At 34.6% G+C, this 27,675-nt stretch overlaps 1 protein-coding gene across 3 annotated transcripts in view; it reads right to left on the bottom strand.

The window, feature by feature from the left end:
* The window catches only part of ITGAV (integrin subunit alpha V), an 87,143-nt gene that overhangs the window by 22,073 nt on the left and 37,395 nt on the right, over positions 1-27,675 (bottom strand). For all 3 annotated transcript variants that reach the window (XM_079924128.1, XM_079924130.1, XM_079924129.1), the window contains exons 5-16: positions 22,375-22,436; positions 20,339-20,384; positions 17,645-17,770; positions 16,739-16,783; positions 15,936-15,979; positions 15,792-15,848; positions 13,274-13,326; positions 12,668-12,870; positions 8,147-8,338; positions 5,683-5,728; positions 3,987-4,094; positions 1,422-1,480 (exon numbers count right to left, since the gene is read on the bottom strand). In XM_079924128.1, the coding sequence (XP_079780254.1) occupies positions 1,422-1,480; positions 3,987-4,094; positions 5,683-5,728; positions 8,147-8,338; positions 12,668-12,870; positions 13,274-13,326; positions 15,792-15,848; positions 15,936-15,979; positions 16,739-16,783; positions 17,645-17,770; positions 20,339-20,384; positions 22,375-22,436 (1,041 nt within the window). The remainder of the gene's footprint in view (positions 1-1,421; positions 1,481-3,986; positions 4,095-5,682; positions 5,729-8,146; positions 8,339-12,667; positions 12,871-13,273; positions 13,327-15,791; positions 15,849-15,935; positions 15,980-16,738; positions 16,784-17,644; positions 17,771-20,338; positions 20,385-22,374; positions 22,437-27,675) is intronic.

Here is a 27,675-nt window from a genome sequence, read left to right as displayed (position 1 = left end):
TCATTAAAAATGTCTATACACTGCAATGAGATGACAACATATTAATTCTGAATAAATATTTAATAATTAAATAACTGATCCAACTATCCCCAAATTAATGTCATCTATTAAATTGAGACAATAGATAATGATGGTAATAAAACAACTATCAGATAGAGGGGAAATTTTTTCTTTTAATTTAAGCTGAGAGGAGGAAGTTCAGAAATAAAATATATGAATTAAGACTTTTATCACTAATGCAGGTAGCAGGACTCTTGCTGACTGTGATTAAGAAATGTTTACTAATATGCACCCATACCCCATACCATTACATTCACCATTATGATGAATGAGCAGTTTGCATCACTTGCAACTCCTACTTCTAATGAAGCTATTGTATCAAACTATCAGGTAAATATGTCCCTCGTGAAGCAAATAACCAAATATGGCTGACTGGGTCAAGAATCATCTTAAAATGAATGTGCAGCCAGTGAACAGTCTGAAGCACAGTTGCTAGACTACTGCCTTCTAAAATCAGTTCTTCTTTAAATAGTTTCTTCAAAGGAGATGAGAGTGCAGATCTTTAAAACCACAAGTCTCTTTCTAAGTTTCTCTAAATGCTGAACTTCATGTCAAATCTGAGTGAAAAGCCAGGGTCATTTTGCTTCTTGTTCTGTTCCACCCACCCTGTGAGAAATAGCAAGCTCCTGCTTCTGGCCTCTTGAAATTGCCATTTTGCCTGTGCAAAATACTCCTCCAGACATCGCTTAGCTCCTTCATTTCCTTCAGGTCTTTACTGAAAAGTTACCTTCCAGAGAGACCCGTTCTTGCTACTCTATGTGAACTTTCACGCACAAACACACCCCCAAGAGACTCAGTCCTCTATCCAGAGCTTTACTGTTATTCCTTAGCACATATACCGACAAATCTCCACAACAGTTACTTAACTCTCCTACCTTGCTCTCAGAATCACATAAACCATTTTTTGGACTGGAAGAGTCAAGTTAGAATTTGCTGTGTGGGCTAAATTTAGTGGTCTAACTTTTTTTCCTTCTCTCTGTTTCTAAACCACCTCTACTCTGGAGATGACTGGGGCTTCTCTAAGACAAAGTATAAACTTTTCAGTAGGTCACTGACTTATAAACAATGATACTTATTTCTCCTAGAGTTCACTTGTCTCATAATGATAACTGTTTAACATTGTGAAGGCCATATTTACCACTAACTGTTCACAATGTCAATAAATGTATTATTTCTGAATTGGCTTAAGAGTTGCCAAACAAAATAATTATGTTGCAATATTAAATGTCTTTAAGCATAAACATTCAAATAAAAAAGCAATAACAACTATTTGAATAGCTATTCAAATGTCCTAAAACATTTTTTAAGTGCTATGTATGCAGCATCATTAAAATAATATAATTTTTCCATAGAACACTTACTAAGTTTCGTGGGAAGTGCTCCTTTGCCATCTGCCTTTAAGCAGAACCTGACATTAAAACTGTAGAAAAATAAAAAATAAATACAAATCCCATAATCCAGGTTAGACATTTTTCCCATTTATATAGCATTACTTATTTGTTTATTTATCTTGGAATTGGAATTACAATTCAAACTTTAAAATACCAAAAAGTCACAATGCCTACAATTAATTTTTATAAAAAGACAGTAAAAGAGATTATCTATGCCTCTCTTATTCTCTTATTTATTATTTGAAAAACTCACTATAGGTGACATAATCTGATATTACCATGTAACAGTTTCCCCCTTTCCCCCCAAAATACACAAAGTAGATGAAATTATAGTATATTGCTTAAAAAATTAAATATTTACACTATGCCAGTTTAGGATACCCAATACCCTCTCATTCTTCATAATAATCTATTAGATAAGCTATCATCCCTATATTACAGATTGAAAACTGAGGCTTGGATGTTATTAATTTTCCCATTTTCATGGAACACATATTGAACAGAATTAGAATACAAACTCTAGTCTGTACGATTCTAAAACTTTTGTCGTTGTTACACTTTTGTTACACTGATAATATTTATTTTTTGTTGTTGTTGTTATACTTTTGTTACACTGATAATATTTACTTAGCTAGACATTTTTTTATTATGACCCAAATCTCACATTTCTTTGTTTTTAAATCTCATATTTCTAATACTTAATTCACATTGTGAAGCCTTGTATCTTTCTTTATGTCTTAATGTTATTTTTAAAACATGAAGCTATACAGAATAATCTAATTCATCCTTCAGTAATTTAGGCATGTTTCCTTTCATGGAAAGGAATGAGACAAAAAAAAGAGAGAAAGAAAAGAATTTCCTAACCTCCTGTCAAGCTTATAGAATCTGTTGATAAATTTAAATGAGGGAAATGACAGTCCAGATTTAAAATAAATGTCTCACTTATGAAAAAGCCCCATAAAGCTCCCTTTAATTAGCAAGCTCCTCTAGAACAGTATTTTCACAATTTATTACTAGGTTATGACATCAGTTTAATGGGTGTGTCCAGCATCTTAAAAAAATGAATATGTAAAATTGAGTTAAGTATCAAGGGTGAGATTTCATGAAACTTTTGTTTTAATTACATGCATGTGTTTACTGGATTATGATGTAAAATGTATTTCATCCTACATGTCATATTCGAAAACATATGAAAGCTACTGGTCTAGTTAGTGTATTCGAAGCCTTCACCTTGTTGCCATAATCATAAGCACATCATCAGCCATGTGCAGCAACTTCACCAGGACACAAAGGGTGAGCGAAGGGATGGAAGTCAGTAAAACTTACAAAATCTTGAGACAACTTCACTGCCAGTCAATGAAAATGAAGACTAAATATTACTGAATTTTTAATGCAATCCAATGAAAGAAATAAAAATTTTATTATATACATGTTTATTTATTTAATATATTTTATTATAAACAAAAATTTGAAAAATGATTTTAATAACAATAATACATAATTCAAAAACAAAATCAGAAAAAATATCTTTTCTTTTTTTTTTTTAAATATCTTTTCATTAGCTCTTCTGAAGGAAAATTTTCCCAGCTTCCAATCATTTTACCCTTCTTCTGTAAGTTCTCTCTGATTTTTCTATGTGAGCAAGGAACATGAAGTGAACAGTGTTTCCCAAAGTGGAGTACTCATGGTGAGGTTTTTTTTTTTTCCTTTGGCCGTGCCATGCGGCTTGCGGGATCTTAGTTCCCCGAGCAGGGATTGAACCAGGGCCCGTGGCAGTGAAAGTGCAGAGTCCTAACCACTGGACCACCAGGGAATTCCCCATGGTGAGTTTATATATGGGTCAAGACTTTTCATTATTAATTTTATGTTTATTTTGACATGTATGAGAAAGACACTGGTTTCTCTATTTTATTTTAATATGTTTTAAAGTAAATCATGAGTCAGTTTAAAGAAAAAAGCCTTAAGAAAATTATAAATACAGGCAGAATGAAAACATAGCAAAAAATCATACAACATAGAGAAAAGTAACATACAAATAATGGAAACTTAAGAAATACTGGACTAGAGAAGAATTCAGACATGAAGCTTACAAAAATATATTTTTCTTTAGAAACTAGTAAAAGAACAAATAGAAGACCAATACATTAAAACAAACTATTTTTTTCGTACAGCTAGTCACAGATATTAAATCTGAAAAAGATCATTAGTTTTTAAAAATTAAAATGAAAATGTTCACAGGCTTGTTTAGCATTAAATATGAGTTCTGAAATCTTATTGGCTTTATTTTTTAATATATACACTGAGATGCATAATTTTTTAAAATTAGTTTTCTACTAGTTTATAGCATATTTCTAGAGCCTTCTACATATCTTCTTTGGAACAATATTTCTATAATTCAATCTATGACAAGAAAATAGAGTGTACCCATAGAAACTGCTTTAGCAATATTTCAGCCTCCCCCTCCATTTTCAATTGTTTTTATAATGACTGAACCAATAATCACAATAATAACTATTACTAAACAAACATCCTTACCAGGAAACTTTGAGATCTGTCCCAGGCAGTGGGCAGGTTTTATTGTCTTGATTTAAAATGCTAGGATACACTTCAAGGCCAGCGTTTACAGTGATAACTGGTCTGGCCCTGGTTTAAAAGAAAAGAAAAGAAAAAAAAAGTTATTTAAAATGTTAGATTGATCTAAGCATTTCAGGTTCACATTCATTGCATATACAGTGTGATGTTCACTAAAGCAGTGTTTATAATAGCAAAAAGAATGGAAACAGCCTAAACTTAGCATGACCAAATATTCCAGTTTGCCCAGGACTGTCTTGACTTTATCAGTGAAAGTCCCATGACCTGGTAAATCCCCCTCAGTTCCAGGCAAAGCAGGACCACTGGTCACAACCTATCTGAATGCAGCCCATTAAAGCAAGATGGTTAAACAAGTTGTGGGATATCTACCTAATGCAGTGCAATACAGTGGGGGAAATGAGTGCTGTAAAGCCATCTGTGCTAATATGGGATGATAATAGCCAAGACATAATGAGAGGAAAAAAACACCATGTACAAAGGATGCATACACACACACACACACATAATTTTTTAATGCTCAGAATACTTCTGATAGGATATACTAATAAAACTAGTAACTGGTGTGAGAGGAAGTATATTTCTCTTATTGTATGCCCTTTTTACATTGCTTGAATTTTTACCACATGTATGTATTACTTTGTTAATAGCAATTTAAAAAACTGAAACAATAAATTAAAATACAGTTTCCAAAGTTCAGATGCACAGGTTTACGCTCTGTACAAAAATACAGCAGCCTCAAGGCAGTGTATCTGTCTCAATCATGATAAATCCTGGAATCTGTACAGACACAAGCTGCCCCGAGAAGCACAATCAAGTTGACCCATCACAACCTCCACTACACAGTACCAGTGTTAGTTTTCCTGCCATGTATAAGCACAGTCCATAGAGGAGTAAACATCTTAATCTACTTGGGAGGCTAGTTGATATTGTAAGGCACGAGGAATTGATGAAATTCAGAGAAATACTGGGAATATGTATGAAGCTGGGAAATGGAGATATGTGGATTTATACATATTGCTCTAATAAAAATATTCATTTGGGGAATCATTACATACTGCCCTTGTGGTCACAGAATGCTATGGCACAAACACCAAGTTAAGTTCTTGTCTCTTAGAGGAAAATGTAAACTCCTCTAATTTTAAACTCATATAATCTAAAACACAGGAGAACACCTTTGAACATAATTTAAAGAACAAAAAGGGAAAATTCTGAATGCTTTCCTAAATAAAAAAATCTAGGGCTTCCCTGGTGGCACAAGTGGTTGAGAGTCCGTCTGCCGATGCAGGGGACACGGGTTCGTGCCCCGGTACGGGAAGATCCCACATGCCACGGAGCAGCTAGGCCCGTGAGCCATGGCTGCTGAGCCTGCGCGTCTGGAGCCTGTGCTCCGCAACGGGAGAGGCCACAACAGTGAGAGGCCCGCGTACCACCAAAAAAAAAAAAAAAAAATCTATAGCTTTCTCTACTTTGGGATCTCCTTGTATCATTACTACTTGCCTGAAGCAAATCTTAAATAGAAAGAACAAATTTTATCATTACTTCAAGAAAATTAAACTGAAATTCAAACACTGGTGCTTAACTATAAAACTTTCATATAATTCATAATATTCCTATATTACCAGATAATGGAAATGCTTACCTGTATAACACAGCTCTATCTACACCAAAAGCTCCTACAATTAAGTCTTAAAAGAGAGCAGAAAAATATGTTAATAATGATTTTTTTTAATTCACATATCATTCCATAAAGCTCTCAATGCATATAATAAAGATACAGACATAGTCTCAAAACTATTCTTCATTAAGTGGTTGTAAGACAACATCTAAAAGGCTAAAATGTATATGAAAACTTAAAATATGCTATCATCAATGGCAAACACTCATCATAAAACTAATTTTTTCATCCATCCAGGTAGACAAGAATCTTTTTAATGGATACGTAGTAAAATTCAGCAACAATAAGGAAGTGTATACCACGCAAACACACACATCCCCAAAGGAAAAAGTTTATAGATGCCTGTGGATTTTACAATTTCATTGTAAAATTTCTCTTTTTCATTTACTTATTTTGTTTCAAAAACAAAACAAAACCAAAAAAGCACAATACATATACACTTGATCCTTGAACAACATAGATCTGAACTGCGCGGGTCTAGAACTGCGCGGGTCTACTTATAAGTGGACTTTTTTTCCACTGAAAAAAGTCCACTTTTTCTTCCACATACTATAGCACTACACAACCTAAGGTTGGCTGAATCCGCAGAGGTGGAACTGTGGATACAGAGGGCCGAGTGTACAGTTAGTTATATGTGGATTTTTGACTGTGCAGAAGGTTGGCACCCCTAACACTCACGTTGTTCAAGGGTCAACTGTACTTAGAATGCTTAGAATGACAGCAGAGAGCATCCAAATCAAAAAGAATAGAATGCATTAGTTTTTACACGTAGCTGGTACCACTGGTTCACAATTAGGAAAAAATGAAATCAGAACTCTCTCTCAGTATACCCAAGCTAAATTTGACGAAGCCCTTTCTAAGCAGAAAAGTACATGAGAAACCATAAAGACAGGTACAATGGATTACATAAAAATTAAGAATTTCTTTATGCCCCCAAAGAAAACATGACAAAACTGAGAAATATATGTAAGAGTTAAGGAGTTAAAACCCTCAATATTTAAGGAACAGCCACAAGTTTAAAAAAAATGAATGAAAGAAAAGAAAAACAACATTCCAATAGAAATGGAGAAAAAAAGATGTAGAAAGGGAATTCACAAAATATATATATGCAAGTAAACAAAAATGCTTATTACCCTCACTAATAATCCAAAACTGTAGATTAAAACAAAATAACATTTTCCACCTATCATATAAAGTTATTTTAAAAAGAAATAAAAGATGACCACCAGTGTGGGCACAAATGTGGGAAAATAACTCACTTACTGCTGGTAAGTGCTTAAAAAAGTTGCAAAACCTTCTTTAGAGGGATTAGGATTGTAATTTGACAAGGTGTATCAACAGCCTTAAAAAAAAAGTGCCTAATCTTTGACATAGCAATTCTAGAATTTTGTCCTAAGGAAATAATCAGAGGAATGCACCAGAATTATATATAAGGATACAAATGCCCCAAAATAAAGTTAAATAAGATATGATACAAATATTTGATAGAATGGAAAACATAAATTCATGCTTCAGAAGAATAATAACATGGGGAAATATCTAATATTTTAAGTGAATAAAATATGCTAATAACAGTGCATAATTGTATTTTGTTAAAAAAATTGTGTGAATGCACTGGAAAAAAGAAAGCATATTGAATGATATGCTTTGCTATATTTTCTAAAAGTTCTATAATAAATATATTACATTTATAACAAAAAATTCTTGAAATAACAGTAACATAGATAAGAATCAACTTCATGTCCTGTTTCTAAAAGCACTTCAACATATTATATATTGAGCTCATTAACTGTTTGAACAGCAAAGTAATTAAATTTTCCGCATTATATTTCACTTAAAGAATATATCCGTTATGATCCTAGATCCATTAAAATATTCCAAAGTATGTAAGAGCCAGAAAAAGGCCTCACTTCTTGTACCGGCACAAGCCAGTGGGCAAGCTTGGGCAAATTACCTTTCTCAGTCTTTTTTCTCATCCAGAAAATGACATAATAATGAGCTGAGCTACCTCATATTCCTCACCAGCCTTATTGTGAGAATTTACTGAGATAATATATTTAGTAAAAATCACGATGATTAGTCAAGTCCATAAAACTGCTAGACCATTAAAAACAAAAAGATGGCTGACATTTGAAAACTTAGACTAAGCTTTTGTTTATAGCTTCCACATTCTGACATTTCATTACAGACTTCAAGACAATAAAAGAAGTACGTGCTTTATATTGGAAGCTCCCAGGAAACAGAGCTGTCTGGGCTTTGTATCCCCTCAGTAACGAGAACAGTGCCTTGAGCAACGGCAAGGGCTTGAACAGTAGTTGAAATACTGAATTTAAATGATTTATAACAGAAATCAAGAGAGCAGTAACTAATACTACTTGCTATTAGGACCGAAAAATCTAAGACGCTCTTTGTATTTCTAGGAAAGCACCTGGATATCCATTCTTGTCTATATCCGTGGCTCCTTTCATTGAATAGCCGAAGCTTGGTGGCATGCTCCGAGCAGCCCACTTCCCTTCAAGGATCTGAGATGGTACCGCATTCAAGCCTGTGGGTCTTCCATTGAAAATATAAACAATTCCTTTTTTATCTTCACCCCCATATGGAGCAGCAATTGCAATATCTGAGGGGGAAAAGGAAGAGGGGAAGAGGGAGGAGAGGGAAAAGAGGGAGGGGAGAAGGTGAGGAAGAAAGGAGGAAAGGAGAGTGGGAGGGAGGACGGCAAGGATGGAGAGAAGGAAGTCTTAGTACTCATCATTATTTCTGTGGAAAAGATCTTAACATCTTTAGAACCCATGTATCATGTTTATCGATTCAAAGTTCAGTAGGGTACTCTTTTTTTTTTTTTTAAACCAGTGCCATAAAACCTTTATTTCCCCTGGGATCGCATGTACAATTCTCTTCTCTTTCTGGGAATGAACTTTTCCCATTCCCCATTCCAGGACACATCCTGGCCATTCTCTCCTCTCCCTTTGGCTGGGCTACCCCATGGGACCTAGGAGACTTCCTGCGGCCGGGAGTTGCACAGGAAGCAGAGGCAGCTGTGGTCCCACGGCACCCTCATGTGATGATGTCCAAGATGACAACCTGCTACTCAAAGTAGGAAGCCCTCCAAGAAGGAATGAGTCCTCTGGGCAGCCAGGCTCTCTACTTCAGGCAAAGCAGCCATGCGTGGTGGCAGTAGGGTACTCTTAATTCAAAAGCAACAACCAAATTCAAGGAGATTCAAGCAAAACTGTATGGAAATGACATTAATTTGGAGCCAGATATTCCAGGTCTGTCTGGGTTTGTCCAAGCTTAATTAATCACTTGGACAAATCGCTTAACCAGATATTCCGGGTCTGACCTTGGACAAATCGCTTAACCATTCTGGACCTCAAATGCCTCATCCTTAAAATAGAGGGGAAGGGACATGTAAAAAGATTCCTCTAAGGTTCATTCTAGCTCTTAGAATTCTAGTTAATTTAGTTGGGCATGGTTTTCAGGTTTTTTGAGAAGTCAACCTGACTCAGAAAGTTGCAAGTTATGATTTCATCTCTATCTTGCTCAACTTATACTGAAATGAAATAAACAATAAAAAGTTTGAAATGCTTTAAAAACAAAACAGTACACCAAATAGTCACTATGACCTTTCCTCACTCCAGAATATATTACAAATAACTATGCCCACTTCCCTCTATCTTTGCTGGTCCCACCCTGGACAAGCCATTCTCATTCTTTGCCTGGACCCCTAAAGCAGCCTAAGTGGCCTCCCACTTCTACTCTTGCCCCTATAATCCATTCTCTTCAAAACTGCCAAATGTTAATATCATGTTATCTTCTTTCTTAAAATCCATATTTCCCAAAGCTTTTACGTGTTACCTGGTTTGTCCATTCATCACCCCACTCCCAACCCCAAGTCTACCCTCACTCACTCTTCCTACCAATCCCGGCCCTTTTCTCTGTTTCTTAAACTCAGCAAGCTAGTCCCCATCTCTGGATTTATACTTGCTGTTCCCTCTGCCTTAACAGTTCTTGCTCCAGAGCTTTTCAAGCTTTGCTCCTTCTGTTTGTCCAAATCACAGTTCAAATGTCATCTTGTCAGAGAGGTCTTCCCTGGCCATGCTATGGAGCAATGCACTCTCCCCTCTCCATCTAGGTACTCTATCACGTTACCTTGCCTTTTTTTGTTTAAACCCACAGCCTTTATCACTATCCGAATTTCCCCTTTATGTGTTTACTCTATGGCTCCTCCACAAAACCTAAATTTCACGAGAGCAAGGATGTGTCCATCTTGCCTATGATAGCCCCTATGTACCAGCCATTCCAAACTGACTCTATTTACTTAATATACCTGAAATGTATTCAGCCCCCTCAATGCTGCAACCCCTGAGACATCAAAGACACCTTGGTCACTCGTCTTTTCTTTAAGACCATCATGCCCAAGAATATCTCAAACACTGTGATGACTACATTCCAGTGTTTACTTGTTCACATTAAACTTGTTCCTACTGATGCTAAATTCCTTAAGGACATGGATGGGCTCTAATTTATCCTCTCATTTTTAGCAGTTAGAACAGTGCTTGGCCTGCAATAAGCACCAACTAAGAATTTGTTATCCTTAAATAAAAAGTAGTATTTAAATTATGTAAGAGTCCTTCCTTATCTTTTTCAAGTTTCAAAACATAAATATAACTTCTAAATTGACATGTGCATTAAGAAAGTTTTAATTAAAATACAATTTGCCAACAGAATATGGCTCTACTGTTGAGAGATGGTTTTTAAAAATTCTCCTTACCTTTTCTAAACCTTTCATTATTTTGTACATTCTAATCATCTTTTCTCTTGGCTGGTATCTGTCTAGTCTGGAGAGCCCTACTTTTTCATGTCATCAGTCTCTTCCTTTGATCATTTTAATTTCTCTTTTCTGTGTTTTTTCCCTCTGCCTTTCTGGAGAAGTATTGACAAAAACTCCACATAATTGTGGAACATAATTTTATTGTTTTGTTTTCGGCAACCCTCTTGATGATACCTAGGGTTTTTCCAGTGGGTGTAAGTGGAAAGGGAGGAAAACAGCAGCAAAGACATAACAAAGAGTCAATGTCATCAGGTCTGAACAAGGAAAAGATCCAGGTTACAACTAATACTTCATTATATGTATATATAAACTATATATACATATAAACTACAAATACATATATATACACATATAAACTATATAAATATAGTTACATAAATAACAGCTCAGATCATTTTCTCCTGAAGACACTGTCATTCACAATCTACTCTTTGGGACAATAAGACCCCCAGGAGATACTTTGGGAGAATAAAATCATCCTCTATGGTATCTCTCTCTAAAAGTAAAATCTCTTTGTAAAATCGTTGTAAAACTTCGATATTTTTTAGCTGTCATTGCTTGTAATTTTTGTGTTCATAGATAATACATTTTAATAGAAATAGGGAAAACAGGATGAGATGTTGTCTGGATCCTGATATTAAAGAAACATTCTTTAAAGTGTGTGGAATATCCTCAAGACAAGGTGACAGCAAACACGTCCAGGCTCTACCAAAACACCTGGAGACAGGCCCAGCTATAGCAAAGAACTCAGGTGTGTTCAAGGTAGAACCTCGAATCTGGCCCTGTGTTTTCCAGGTAGTCTTTGTTATCAATAAGTAATGATTTGGTCTGTTCTATAGTATTCTTTTACAGTTCTATGTTGAACTTTATACCAGAATTCCATTTGATTTATGTTAAGTTCTCTTGGTGGTAAAAAATCTTTAAGACTATTTTAGGAAGCAAAATGTCCCCTTGAGTAGTTTTTCACTAACAATGAAAACTTCTAGGGTGAGAGATGACACTTCTAGTGTGACATAAAACTACCCACAAGGCAGGAGTGGGGGTCTTGAGGCCAAACAAACATTTCCCTTTTCTACTACTAACTGGGAGATTTGAGAGTCATCTGCATTTTTGAAGCTTTCATCTTAATTTATAACTTTCTTTACATTTTCAGGGGCATATCCCTATATATTGTTGATTATATAAACAAACCAACAGTTCAATTCTTCATTTTGTGACCTCTAGAAAGGTTTTTAGCAGTATTCTTTTTTAAAAAAAAAAAACTTGGTAATTTGTAATCTATATTTTACTCTATAGTAGATGCCAACTTTGATTTTTAAAGATATCTACAGCTATTAATTAAATTTTTAAATGGGACTATTATAAAACACTGAGCTTATACCTTTTTACTTGTCCCCATGAAGGGAGATATAACCTCCCTCAGAATATTCTGGACAGCTACAACAATAAAATATTAGTGGCAAATAATACCTTTGAGGGATGCATTAGGGTCAGCATTGCCTTGACAATATGCCTGGGAGCATTTTTTACACTTGTACCCAAATGGACAGCAGAGGGCACTGCTGCTAAGCAGGACAGAGACACAGAAAATCACCAGCTCACACTGGGCTCCCTGGGAATGCAAGCTCCTTTCTAAAATGAACCACTTTGATAAACTGGGAGATTGGGATTGACATATATACACTACTATATATATAACAGATAACTAATAAGGACCTACTATATAGCACAGGGAACTCTACTCAATACTCTGTAATGACCTATATGGGATCTAAAAAAGAATGCATATATGTATAACTGATTCACTTTGCTGTACAGCAGAAATTAACACAACATTGTAAATCAACTATACTCCAATAAAATTTTTTTTTAAAATTAAGCACTCTAACGCTCTAATCTGAGGCTGCATGAATAATAACTCATGAGAATCAATTTTTGAAAATTTTGCTCTGATTTTTAAGGAAAACGAGCAACTTGTCATTGAACCTCGTGTGTCACTCAAATCCTTCTTTCCAGGAAGGAGGTTTGCTCAAGTGAACTACGGGTGGGGTACAGGACATTTCCAGGTGGACACAGAAAATCAGGACACACAGCTGTTATAAACTTTGACCTTACCATTGAAGCCGTCCTGGTCCAGATCTCCCAAAGGGGCTATGGCACTGCCGAACCTTGCAAACACCTCAAACCCATTCAGTTTGGTTGTCTGGAAGTCTCCCGAAGCTCTTTGCAGAGACACTGAGACCTGCCCCACCTCCTGGAGTTTGCCATCGGAACCACGATCCATGAAGAGAGGCGCTCCAATAAATACGTCTGCGTAACTAAAAAACATAATCTTTTTCACCAAAAGCAAGATCAAATTCCATGTGACTACTAATAATCATTTTCTTTCTTATTAAAACTCAAGTTTTCCTCTTTCTACAGCTCGTATAGCGACATTTGAAATGATCATTTCTAATTCAAGCCTTCCTTCAGCTCTTTTAAGAAACTATGAGTAATTCATAAAGTTACTTTATTCCTTCATATTATAAAAGCTATTGAAAGAAATTATTAACAACATAAAGGTTTTCTAGTATTTGTGATTAAGGTTGCTTCAAATCGGTTCCTTAAATAGAAAGATTAGCAGGAAGGGGACAGAGAAACAGAAGAAAAAATGTTTAGTTTTAGTAAAGCGTTCATAAACACACAGGAAAACTGTTTCTGGAAACATTTTTTTAAACTTACTCATCCCCATTAATGTCAGTGGCAGCGACAGAAAATCCAAAATATGCAGCCATCTGGATAATAAGATGAAAATGAAATGTTTACATTTCATCCAACTAGCTTAGACAGTTAATATTTGTTGTATATTTATGAAATAGAAAGGGTTATTTTTTTCTCTGCATATAGTGCTTCAATCTAAATTTCTTCTTTCGTTTATCCTACCAAAACAATGACAAGCAGTTAATGAGGCTTGCATACTCTCCTAGATTTACTGGCAAGACATAGCACATGTATATCATTTTGGTGTCTTCAGCACATGCCATTTAAGTCCAAATACAATCAAGCCTCCTTCCAAGGCCCCACCTACTGTCTCCCTTCCTCTCCACTTACCCAAAGCACACCAGACAAACACACTACCAGAAAGAGAGACAGTCACAAACAGACGTTTCAACTGAACCCAAGAAGTTATAAATGACGCCTATGCAGTAAAAATAATAATTATTAATAGGTCATAAATGGTTCTTCCTATGTGAAACCACTACAACTCTAAAGAAATTACTGTTCGGAAAGACAGAGACTGGAATTCATTTTTGTTTCACATCTCAATCAACTATGTGCCAGTGGTTTTGCTTTTGAATTACACACAGTACAAATGTACTTGGTTTTATCATGGCCTTGTTTTGCAGAGGGAGAAAGAATGTCCTCTCCCCACCACAGGAGACTGCTGGCCATCACAGACAGAGCAGCCTGGCTGGAAATACATGTGAAAAAGGAAAGTTCTAAAGAGACTCCGACATACAAAACTAGGAGAGGTGACAGATTAAAGACAAACTAAAATGAAGGATGAGTCAACAAACCAAAAAAACGTAAAGTTAGCAAAGCTTCCAAAATTTGATTAGCTGAGCTATCAGGAGGGAATGATATGGGAGATTAATATGTTAATCTATTTTGAATTTATACAGTGTAATTGAGAAAATGAAAAGTGCAATCTGTGTTCAATCACAAGGTAATAAAGTGCATTGTATTTGGGGTACCATGATGAAGTGCTGACTGGAATTTAACAGAATACTATTCTTGGGCCTTGGTCTCTCAGGGCATCAGGCCTGAAACTGTAAAGAAAGGATGGCATTTACTGAGACAAGTCCTGGCCTGGGTATTATCACTAAAATATTTTCCTTTGATTCTCACCACAACCCCATGAGCAAGTTACCAGTATCCCTATTTTTATACATGAGCCACCAGATTTACAGTGGGAAACACCCTGCCCAATGTAGTAGTGAGTAGTGAGAGCCCACGTTTGTCCTAATGGAAAGCCCGTGCTTTCCCCCACAAAAGAGCTGAGGAAGAACAGAGAAAGCATCAAGGATCAAGTACAACAAGATCCAGAGACACATGTGGCCATCGGACAGGAGAAGCTGCTTGAGGTGAAGAAGTCACAACAGCACAAAGGGACAGCCACCCCTGCCACAAGCCTAATGGCTGTCAACTGCAGGTGTCAACCCTGACCACCACACAAACGGGAAGAGGTTACTGGGGACCTCGGGTCTAGTTTCCCATCCTATCAATCCTCTCACAAAGCCCAACAGAGTCAACTGAACAAGAAGTGGGCTTAAATCCCAGATCTGCAAACTAGGAGACATTTCTTCTCTACCTATTGATTAATTTTTCCTTTATCATTACAGGCGTACCTCGGAGACATTGCAGGTTCAGTTCCAGACCACCACAACAAATCAAATAGCCTAATAAAGTGAGTCACACAAATATTTTGGTTTCCCATACATATAAAATTTACATTTACACTATACTATATAGTCTATTAAGTGTGCAATAGCATGATGTCTAAAAAAAACAATGTACATATCTTAATTTAAAAATACTTTATTGCTAAAAAATACTAACCATCATCTGACAACTCAGGGTTGCCACAAACCTTCAATTTGTAAAAAACGCAGAATCTATGAAGCATAATAAAACAAAACACAATAAAACAAGGTATGTCTGTACTAACTTACCACTTCAATCTTTGAGTCATACAATATAGAATATTATAAAACGCCTGTAATTGTAGAGAATGTCTAGTACTAAGTTTTAACTGAAGAACGTTTTATTTCTTGTAGCACAAATGAAGTTTACTTGTAATATCTATAGTAAACACATCTGGGCCATGCTTTGTTTTACATCTAATAAAATTAAAAGGCAGAGATCATTTTTTAAAAGATAATTTAATGTCATCAGCAAGGAAAAAGGAATTTTTTGGTTTTGTATGTGTGCAATTAGATTCTGCATTTCCTTTAAAAAAAAAAAGCTATTAGGGCAATTACAAGTCTTTACTTAAACAAATCACTTTGGTTATAACAAAGGAGAAATATTTAAAGCTTATTTTATATCTATAATATCAAATATTAAACAGTTACTATATATTGAATAGTAAACCATCAGAGTATTACTAAGAAAAGTTTTAAAGACATTAGGAAGTGCTGGTGTTAAAATGTTAAGTGAGAAAAAAAATAAAACAAAACACAACACTTTAAAAGCATACCTGTTCACCAGTAAAATTGTGTAAGGAGGACATATTTTTCCCATCATAAATATAAACCTGTGCAGGAAAAACAAAAGCATATGAAATAGAGTAAAATATAAAACAACCCAGATATTTTTAGAAAACACCTTTTAACTTTCCTACCATTCCCAAAGTCCTTGCTGCTCTTGGAACTCCTGAAACAAAGTCTGAAAAGAAAAAACTTAATTACTCATTTTTAAGGCCAGTATTGGCAACTGCAGGAATAAGTGGTTATGTCAGAAAGCTTTAAGTATTATTTCAGTAGACAATGAGTAAGAGATTTTAAAAACTTGGTACTCCATAATAAATGACCCCAACATTTTTTAACCACAAAATCAAATCTTTAAGAAACATGGAAAGATTCTTGAGAACTCAAATAAATGCATGTGTGCCCTCAAGGTATTCACAGTCTTGTGAAAGAGAAGAGACAAGAGCAAAGGGCTTAAGAATGAAGAAAAGCTAAACATACAGTAATGAAAGATAATTCAGAGCAAAGCGAAACAGGGTAGAGGTGGCAGTGGCACAGAAATGTGATCAAAATCAGGTAGAGCCTAGGATCCCCAGATTGAGCTCTGAAGATGAACAGAGAGAGGATGGGGTAACAGCCTTACTGACAGAGCTTGGAAGGTTACAAATTACGGGCCTGAAGAAAGAAGAAACTATTAAACTATGCCTCTCCAAGAGAAATGAATCTGCTGAAATCAAGAATGAAGGAGCTGAAGAAATAACTGAAGTGCTGGGGGCTGGAAAGGAGCAGACAAGAGGTCACTGAGGCCCTCAGCCCCCTTGGCTGCTAGAGAAAGTTTACCAGAGACCAAGCTCAATTTCAAAACTCTTTCATTGCTGAAATTTTTCTATGCCACTTGTTTCAAATGCTTAGCTTCATTTTTTTAAAGAGGATTAAATATAGTTCAAGTGCATCATACCATCTATGCCATCACCGTTGAAATCTCCGACGGCCACTGAGTAACCTAAAGGGGAACCAAAGGTAAGACACCATCAGGGCAGGACTGGTTATCTTCAGCGTACTTGCTGACTAAGCTTTCCTGGAAAATATCTTCAAGTAATTCCTTTAATTATGTAATATTTTGTCCTCTAGGAGTAATAGATTCATATGTATATGATAAATATATCTTAAAGAAAATAATGGAGTTAAATACTTAAACAGTATATCTCTGTTAGAAATATAAACCTGTTTTATCAACTTTACAAAGGAGTCAGTTAAAAACAGGGTAAATCTGCATCATAAAGAAGCGAAAACAGGTTTTCTCAATCAGCAAAATACTATTTCTGTCATGTATTATTTGGTTTAATGAATATGAGAAATTTAAAGAGAGAGAACAAAAGTTAATAAATCCTAAACGAAAACTGTAGTTTAACATAGTGAATAAAAGTTCAGGAGTCAGACTGCCTGGGTTGGAATCTCAGAAAAGCAAGTTACAAGTGAGGGGCTTTAGGCAAATTATTTTGCCTCTCTGTGCCTGTTTCTTTATCTATAAAATGGGAGTAAAACATTAGGACACTTTCATAGACCTGTTGTGAGGACTAAATGAGTTAATACAAGTAAGCACTTAGAACAATGCCCAGGATGGGCCAAGCATATCTTAAAGGTTATCTATTATTATTATCATTGTGTTAATAATCACGCTCTTAAATTTCAGTTACTGACATACAATATAACCTAAGTATTCATAACAAATATGTTCCCTATATTTTAAGAAAATCTTAATCTATTTCACATAAAAGATTTTCCTACTGAAAGCAGCATATGTAAATACAGGACAAATCCACCACAACACCAGAAAATAAATCCATATTTTGATTTTACCTACCCAAGTAACTGTCATCAAAAATAGCTTGTGCAGTCCGAGTTGCTAACTGGTTATTATACTTGATGCTATAAACTTTGGGGTCATATTTAGATACAATTTCTGCTATCTGATCTGAAATGAGCTGACCTGAAATAAATACATAAAATAAATTATAATTTGAAATGTGTGGACCTGAAAAAAATATATAAATGACAAGTTTCTAATGGGAACTTTATGACACAGATGATGGATAGCACCTGCATGAAAGAAAATAGATTAGATATGTCTTTCTAATTATTAGCCTTAAATAACTCTTCTTCATAATACTAAATCTGAAATTTGATTATTTTTTAAGTCACAATTATTTCTATTCAAGCTAGTACTTAAAATTAGTCTCTGCTAAAAAACAAAAATTTATAAATGCAGAATTAGTTTTAATTCACTAAAAAAAATCAATGTTAAATAAATGGAATCATAAAATCAAAGATTGTTTCCAAACCAAATTTCAAGTTAGAACTTGAAAAACCTACTGAAATAATTACTTTTACCTTCATAATAATTTGTTAAACTGATTTTTTTAACAAGTTATTTGGACACTTTTATGAAAGCAGCCTGAATGAGTGAGTTCACTTTTCTTCCCAACCTTAAGTTATTAAGTACACAAGAAATCCAGACAACTACATAAAAATCGACTGCCTCCCTGCCCCAAGAAAGGTTGTTTGATTTATCAAATGCCATCTCCATAACATATGAAAAATAATCTCTTCATTTCTGCTATTTCAGAAAGAAAATCATAATAGCTAAAGATATTAATCTTGTTCCAATTTTTCCAGTCACATAAGCTGAGTTTGTAGGGCAGAAACACTTTCTGTCTGGGTCACTACTTTACCCTCTGTGCCTAAACAGTACCTAACCCATAGGAGGGATTCATTAAATATTTCTTGAATCAAAGAACACAGGAAAATTTATCATGTCTTTGGAATAAAACACCATTATCATTTTCTCTATTCTTACAGAGACAATTCTGAGATCTATAGAAAAATTCATCCTAATATCTTACCTATTCACAGTGAAACGTGCTGATTTTAATCTTATTAAAACAAAATATTCTCCGTCCAGTCACTGAGTTTTCAGTTACATATTATATACCATTTATAATAAATCTCTAGTGAATATAATATTAATAGTATCTGTCCTAATTTATAATAAACAGGAATGCATACATTGTGCATGCTCAAGGTATTAAAAGAACAAGTCATTTAAACATGTTCACAGCTGTGTCTCTTAAAAAGGCAGAGTTAACAAAGAGTCCTGACTGAGAATCACAAAATCTATCTTTGGTTCCCTCACATGCTCATCAGACACTTCCCTCCCTTCCACTGAATGACATACCTAGCAGTAAAGAAGAAAAATAAATCCATGTTTTATAGCTAATTAGAAAGCATTAATATCTATTTTCTTACATAGAGTCAGAGCTGCTATTTTAATTTTTATTGTAAAACTGTAAAACTCAAGTATAATTTTCCTAAATCATTTCATTTTCCAATAGAGGTACAATTCATAGAAATTCAAATTTTTCAGTTTTAGTATGTTTCTCATACTGATCCTCTTTGCCTGATTTTTCTTTTTCTCCTTTGCCATCCCTTCCAATTTTTCACTTATTCCCATTTCTCATTCCTTCTTATTTTCCTTCCATCCTGTTTTCCTTCAGCAAATCTCTTTTAGTTTCCCTTTCTATAAAGCAAAAGCACGGGTTTTCCTACAAGGAAGCAAGTAAAGAAAGCAGAGTGCAGAATACAGAAGTAAAATTCAGAATCAGAAAGTACTTGCAAATCAATATAGTCATAGATTTTCCAGTTCTTCCAAATATTGACAATGCTTGAATAACAGAATCTGGTAAATGGCACTTTTTAGCAGAAAATAAACATGTGACTATATTGACTAAATAAATGTGTCTCTAATGATAAATGAATCATAAGCTAAGAAAATAAGCAGATATAGTTACCTGTTTTCAAACTGTCAGAAAATAATGATCTGTTATACATTTGTTCAAATGGTAATTTTATTAGTCCTCAGAAAATGACTAAAGAATGTAGTGTTTTATCTTTACATCAATCGTCAATGCCAGTTTAATATATTCTTTTGAAACTTAATAAGATCCTCTATTTAAAAAACTCCCCAAACACAAAGAAATCATTCTTGATGTCAGCGATTAATGAGAAAATAACCATTTAAATATTTTAATGTGCAAATTCAAATTAAGTTTAAAACCATGAGCTTTTGGAAGGCCACAATTTACCTATTACAAATCAGTTCCACACACTTTCTAATGCTTAATTACATCATTTCCTCTGAAGTACAGAGATGAAAAAGTACATATCATAAACAATAAAAATAAATTATTTTATTAATTTACTTTATAATTTACTTTTAAAATATTCAGTTTATTTTCTACTAGGAATATATATAATATACATTATATATTATGTTATATATTTATATATTTTACATACACCTTATATGATGTTACAGTCCTTTTTAAAAAAAATTGTACACAATTTTTATACAATTTATACAAAGATAGCGATTATACATTTAAATTTTATTTTTCCATTTCTTTGTTTAAAATAATTTGAAAGGTCTCATAGGCACATGATAAGCCAGATGAGTCTGAAACACAGTCATTATTGGGTAGTTTTTGAAAGATTAACCTACCTTGCCAATAAAAGCTACCAGGACCACCAAGAAGTACTCTGTCAGCCTAGATTAAATCAAACAAAAAGATACATATTTTAAAACAGGTAGCTTTAAAAATGGAGAGCAATGTAATAAACATAAAAGCTACATATACAAGTATATATGTATATATGACATATATATGCAAATATTATATGCATATATTAAACATGTATATATTAAAGCAAACAAAATCATAAGTCTTAAACTCATCTAATTCAGTAATTTTCACTATACTTTTTCTAAAACACAATGCAATAAATATCAAAAAGGAAACTTATAATATATTCACTTAATATGTGAAAATATACAAACATATATATACATATAGATTCGTAGATCTTGGCTACTTCACACACGTGGTATGACGTGCCATCAGCATAGTATTATTGGTTACAGTAAGAAAAAAGTCACTCCTTAATTCTGTATATAACCTTTGTGACTACATAGGCAAATTTCCTTTCTAATAATCATTAAAAATTTTTCAGCTAAAGGAAAAATTTTAGTGTCTTGCATATCTAAACAAGAGTGAGGTTAGAGGGTAAATTTTTCAGGGTATATTATATATACAAATTATACCTGACTAGCATTTCTTACATCTGTAACAAATTATAAGTATCTAATTCAAGGTAGTTAGTGTTTGAACATAGTATTTTTAAAATTTCCTCTTGCTGGAGGTTAAGAGAAAATTTTTCTCTCTCCAAATGGACATATAGCCTTTCAAGCTTTCAACAACCTCTGGCCATGGCTATGTAAAAGATATTTCTAAGTTGTCTGCTTTAAAATGACACCATTTTTCAGAAATGAGTTGAAGAAAGCAAACAGTTAATATAGCAATGACTGTTCATAGTATGGGAATATTTCTGGGGTTATAGTTGTACTGGCATAAGTACAGAAAATAAGGACACTTTTTGCTTTAATACAACACCTATTTGAAAACACATCATATGAGTCGAAACCTAATATGCATTAATATACTTTATCTCTCTTTGTTTTGCTTCCTTAAATTTTAAATTATAAGTAATTATGAATAAGTTTTGAATTATGAATTTCAAATTGAGTGAATTAAAATCAATTACTTAATAAGGAGAGTCAACTATAATTACCAGTATCTAATCTAGAAAAAAAATTTTAATACAGATAAAATACAAATTTAAAAAAATAAGAAAATGCTTTATTAGTTTTTCTGAATCATGATTATAGTTTCTGTTGTTTTAATAAATTTAAGGCACTTCTGTTTGCATTTTCTAAGAAAGCCATATTAAGCTTTCTAAGGAAGCTCTACTTTTAACCAAGCAATGTATTTTTGAGACTTCTCTAGGAGTAATTAATAGTCTCAATTTGATATTCAAAATGTTCATATATCCCACAAAAAAAAAAACCCACACACAAAAGAAAATTACATAAAGAGAAGTACTTAAGAAAAATTTCCTTTGAAAATATAAATGGAATTCTTATTTTTAAAAAATAGCTTAAAAACTATCAACTCTAGAGAGCACATCAGCTTAGCTAAAAATACATAGAGCCCTGTATATGAGATTTCTTACAATAATTAAATTGCTTCAACTTTACTTGTTGCCTGTAGGCACATAATAGATGGTAAATAAGCATGTTTTTCAACTTTTATGTAACTAAACTCTGATTTTGTAAGAAAGCTCCCATTGCTAGCTTTTACAAAAACTCAATTTCAGTCAAAAATAGAAAGGTTTAATAGTCTATCAATTTATCCAACTGGAAATTGTAATATTAAGTCATAACAGCTATTTATCTTCTACTCAGGAGATTTTCTACTGTCCTTCATTCCATTTTGATGTCTATTTCAAACAAGCAATGTCTCCTAGGGAGAGAATAATATAAAGCAACGGATATCAAAATGCATGGGTCATTTTTATTAGCTGTTTTCATAAAACAGGTAATAGTTACAGAGAATCTGAAGTATTAACCAGTTAATTTTTAACCATGGCTTAGATAATAAGGTAGATCTGAATCTCACTCAGTCTTAAATGAGAACTTACTTTAGTAAAATCAATGCTGAATCCTCCTTGACAAAATCCCTGTCCATCAGCATCAATATTTTCTAAAATAAAAAGATTGGAAATATACACAAACCCCAAAACAAACAACACAAAACAAAACATGAGAAAAATCTGATATCACTCTAACTGTAAGATAATGTACTAGTCTCTGAGAGTGTTCATTCACTCAGGCACTTAATGAGTTATTAACACATTCTAAACAAGTTAGTATGGGGCTTCCCTGGTGACGCAGTTTTTGGGAGTCCGTCTGCCGATGCAGGGGACACGGGTTCGTGCCCCGGTCCGGGAGGATCCCACATGCCGCGGAGCGGCTGGACCCGTGAGCCATGGCCGATGAGCCTGCTCGTCTGGAGCCTGTGCTCCGCAACGGGATAAGCCACGGTGGTGAGAGGCCCGCATACCACACACACACAAAAAAAGTTAGTATGCATGTTTACCAGCACCCATTAATCAGAAATGGCAACAGAGAGAGATGAAAGTACCTGGACCAGTCAGCAGGGGACAGAAAGATCACCTAAGATGGTGGATTTCAAACTTTTTATTTTTAACCACAACCCACAAGATTATAGTTTATATCATAGCCCACACAACCCAACATACACACATTATATTTCATTCCATTTTTTAAAAATTACTGGTTATGACTCATACTTTGATTTCATAAAACAATGATGAGTTGTAATCTTTGAGTTAAAAACTCCAATCTGAAATTTCTATTTCTTACTATTATTCTCCTACAGTTGTTAGGTCTTCACTAAGTTATTATGAATACTTAAAGGAGATACCTACATTCCTGATACATTTCCTATATATACACTTATATCCAACAACAACAACAAACCTGAAAAAAAGTAGTTCAGAATCTGGGGAGATGGCCAGACCCTAATTTAATATTCTGCAATGAGCAAAATACGAAAACTACTCCTACTCTCACAACACATTTGGAAAGTCAACTTTTTTAAACATGACACTTTTAAGTATTCTCCAAATGATAACAGACTCAACTGTTTTACTCCTTTATACTCAATTATTAAATTGGCCAATAATAATTAACTCTAATTAATAATAAATTAACTCTAATCATGAGTAATACTGTACCTAGAAGTAACAGTGAGCCTGAAAACTCTTCCTTGTTTTATTTTGAGGATAATAAGCAACAATGAAAAACAGCTGCTCTTCAGTCATCAAGGAATTCTTGTAGTCAATGTCACAATATCTAAATAATTTTGCTATAGTATTCCTGTATTTGCCACCCAAATACAGGAACCAAAAATATCTACTTTCAGTCATGAGGACAACTTGCAAGAATTTTTGTCAAATACTCCCATCTAAAATTTTGAACCCATTTTAAAACCTGGGAACTGCCCCAAGATTACACACTTAATATCTAAATTTAGAATTTTTTTTAGAAAATAGCCTCAAGAGTATAATGCTACCCCAATGTAAATTTTTCTAACCAAGAGGCAATGGGAAAATGCAGGGCTGGGGCTTCCAGTGTCTAGTGAATCATACTAAGGAATTCTGCTCTGACCTCAAGTCAGCCGTTTATTTCCTTTATTCAAGTTGCATCTGGGGAACTATTTCAAGCTATTTATAAAGACATCCTTTTTTGATTATCATACTGTACAATTATCTACTTTATTTGGTTTCCCAGAACATCCAGCTAGAAACATAACCGTCCTTTAAAATTTTAACAGGTACCTATTAAACAGTGCGAATGTAAAGAATTTTATGTTGACTGTAATCTATTTCAGTGAAGGCTTTTGTTTTTATTTCTATGGACAATTAATATTTCTGCTATTTGTTAAGCCTGACAATATTATAAATAATGTTATTGGTTATGATAGTAAGAGCAGCTAATGTTTATCAAGCCCTTAATTTCTGTGAGCCCAGTACCGTACTAAAGCATTTAAAATCTTTTAAAATCTATACAGCAATTCTATGAGAGATACTATTATTAGTCACAATTTACATATAAGAAAACTGAGGCTCACAGAAATTAAGGAACTTGACTATGGTAAACCACCTAGTAAATAAAAGAGCATGGATCTGAGGTGAGGAGTGTCTACACCACTAGGCTGCACTATCTCAAGCCAGCAGTGCATTTATAATTCCCCAAGCAACCATCAAGGGGAAGAAAAAACAAACTAGAAATCACAACTGAGAAAAATCTATATGCAAATAACATTATCATCAGAAAGTAGACAGAAAGAACAAAGACTCAGTCTGAGCATGGAGATGAAAGAGTATTTAAATCATATGATTTGTGGTTCAGGCACTTTAAGAACAGAAAGACATTTAGCCTATTGTATAATGCCAAGAATGGTCATAGATACAGTAATGAGAAGCCAAAAGCAAACATAATCAGTAATAAGGTAAACTTTTATAGAGTGACGTTCCACAGATCCATATAGGTCACATTAAAAACAAAAGCATGAAAAAACAAAAAACAAAAAACAAAAGCATGAGGTGGATGGACCCAGAGTCTGTCATACAGAGTGAAGTAAGTCAGAAAGAGGAAAACAAATACCGTATGCTAACACATATATATGGAATCTAAAAAAAAAAAATTGGTTATGAAGAACCTAGGGGCAGGACAGGAATTAAGACACAGACGTAGAGAATGGGCTTGAGGACACGGGGAGGGTTAAGGGTAAGCTGAGACGAAATGAGAGAGTGGCATGGACTTATATATACTACTAAATGTAAAATAGCTAGCTAGTGGGAAGCAGCTGCATAGCACAGGAAGATCAGCTCAGTGCTCTGTGACCACCTAGAGCGATTGGGAGGGTGGGAGGGAGACGCAAGAGGGAGGAGATATGGGGATATATGTATATGTATATGTATAGCTGATTCATTTTGTTATAAAGCAGAACCTAACACACCATTGTAAAGCAATTATACTCCAATAAAGGTGTTAAAAAAAAGAAAGCAAACAACAAACAAATGAACAAACAACAAAACCCACAAACTACCACCACCAAAACAAGCAGTTATCAAGAAGTTGGCAATGTAGCCCTACAAAACTGGCAGCCTCATGTAAAATCAGCCATTGGGTTACACAATTTATTGAAGTATGAAAAAGACATAAAATACAAAAACTGCATCTCTGAAGTCTTTTGCCTAAATCAGCGTTTTACCAGTGATGAATCACCCATGACTATAGATATACAGGTTGTTGGCAGAGTGCAAGAATATAACCCAAGTTCTGAGATTCCCACTCTTGAGCGTTCTTCTCTGGGCAGGTTGCCCCTTGCACTGTGGGCTGCAGGTAGCTTAATACTTCAAAGGTTGAGCCCTAAAGTACATACAATGATCAAGAGATATTGAAAGCCAGCTTATTAAGAAGAAAGGCATTCACTTTGATATTTTTAAGATTGTTCTCTCTGCTTTTTCTAATATTTGAGGTATTACTATTGAGATCGGGGATCAGCAAACATCTTCTGTAAAGGGCCAGATAATAAATGTTTTAGGCTTAGGGGCTATACAGTCTCTGTGGCAAGGACTCAACTCTCCCTTTATAGATAACATGTAAACAAATGGGTGTGGCTATGTTCCAATAAAACTTTATTTACAAAAACAGACTCACAAGCCATAGTTTGCTGATCTGATTTGGATGTTAAATACTTCAGAAAATAAGGTTAAAATGTCTGTGCTTAAACCAAATAAGTGAAAGCATTATGAGCAGCTACATCACGCAGTCTTAATCCTTTAAATACATGTTAAGAAGAGAACTGGTCGTTACTGAAGAGGCATAATGATGAAAAATACTAGCTGAACATGGCAGTATATCCTCAAGGGATCATCGTTAGAATGCTTGTTTTCAGAAGGGTTCTTGTCCTCTTACATCAGGAATTATCCAAACCTGCACTTTTTTTTTTTTTTGTTTCCCTTGTAATGTTTAGCAATTTTCATGACATGTGAATAGTATTCTAAGCTGTTAAATGGTAGAATGGGAGCTGCCTTGTCCTGTGACTATTATTTTTTTTTAAATAAATAAATTTATTTATTTATTTTTGTCTGTGTTGGGTCTTCGTTTCTGTGCGAGGGCTTTCTCTAGTTGCGGCGAGCGGGGGCCAGTCTTCATCGCGGTGCGCGGGCCTCTCACTATCTCGGCCTCTCTTGTTGCGGAGCACAGGCTCCAGACGCGCAGGCTCAGTAGTTGTGGCTCAAGGGCCCAGTTGCTCCGCGGCATGTGGGATCTTCCCAGACCAGGGCTCGAATCCGTGTCCCCTGCATTGGCAGGCAGATTCTCAACCACTGCACCACCAGGGAAGCCCCAAACCTGCACTTTTGGAAGCAGTGTTCTCTGTAGAAAAGTTGTGCTTAATACAGAGGAAATAGAAATGGAATACATTTTCTATTGTTAGTAATACAGGGAAAAGATTCCTTTGGAATAAGACAGACCTGGGTTAAAATCCTCATTAGATCACTCACTACCATAAGATGTAGGAAAAAAATGACTTCAACTGTCTGAATCTCAGTTCCCACATGTATCAGAAAAGAATAAAGGTGATTTTACAGGTGTGTCCATCACATAAACAATAGGTTACAAGCCTGGCACACAAGGGTTAGCTCATCCTTCAGAGCTACGAAATTATCTTCTCACCATAGGAACATTTTTGCAATACAGAAATTAAAAACACAAATTTAGTCCTCACATTTTCCACATGCCACCAAAGACAACAGTACTATGACCAAAACACCAATAGAAGGTGGTGTAGTCAGACACTGAGGATACATCTGCCCACCTCCTCCATTCTCGCAGGGTGTGCTTTCTGACCTACTCTAATAAAGCGGTTATGGGTATGTATCATTCTTTTCATGTTTACCTCCCACTTACAACAAGTAGGGCCAGGGCAGTGGGCTAACAAATAAGTGTTTCATGAAATCATTTTGCAATTTCTCAGAGGTTCAACTGCTTAGAATTTTGAAGACTAAATAGATACTTTGGTGTCACAAGTTACCTAACATGGAAAAAAAGTCTAGCAATAAGAGTCTTACATGTTGTACTTTTGTTATTAATTCTCTTTACTACACTACTTGGTGACCAGTGGAACAGAAAAAGTAATGGCCTAAAAAGTGGTCCAGGTATAAACACCACACTGCATTTCAAGAAGCTATTTTTATGTTTCTGATATAAAGAGGATCTGGAGTGGTGGCCAATTCAACAATAGTGGAGAAGCAAAAGGACTGCAACCTCCAAGAAGGAAAAAGTATACAGAGTTTGGAAAAGCATAATCAGAATTACAAGTGCTCAAAATCATCTTTAGCCACAAT

Source organism: Stenella coeruleoalba (assembly GCF_951394435.1).
Source record: "Stenella coeruleoalba genome assembly, chromosome: 6".
Taxonomy (NCBI): Eukaryota; Metazoa; Chordata; class Mammalia; order Artiodactyla; family Delphinidae; genus Stenella; species Stenella coeruleoalba.
Note: the sequence above shows the minus strand (reverse complement) of the source record. Positions and strands in the feature narration are given on the sequence as shown.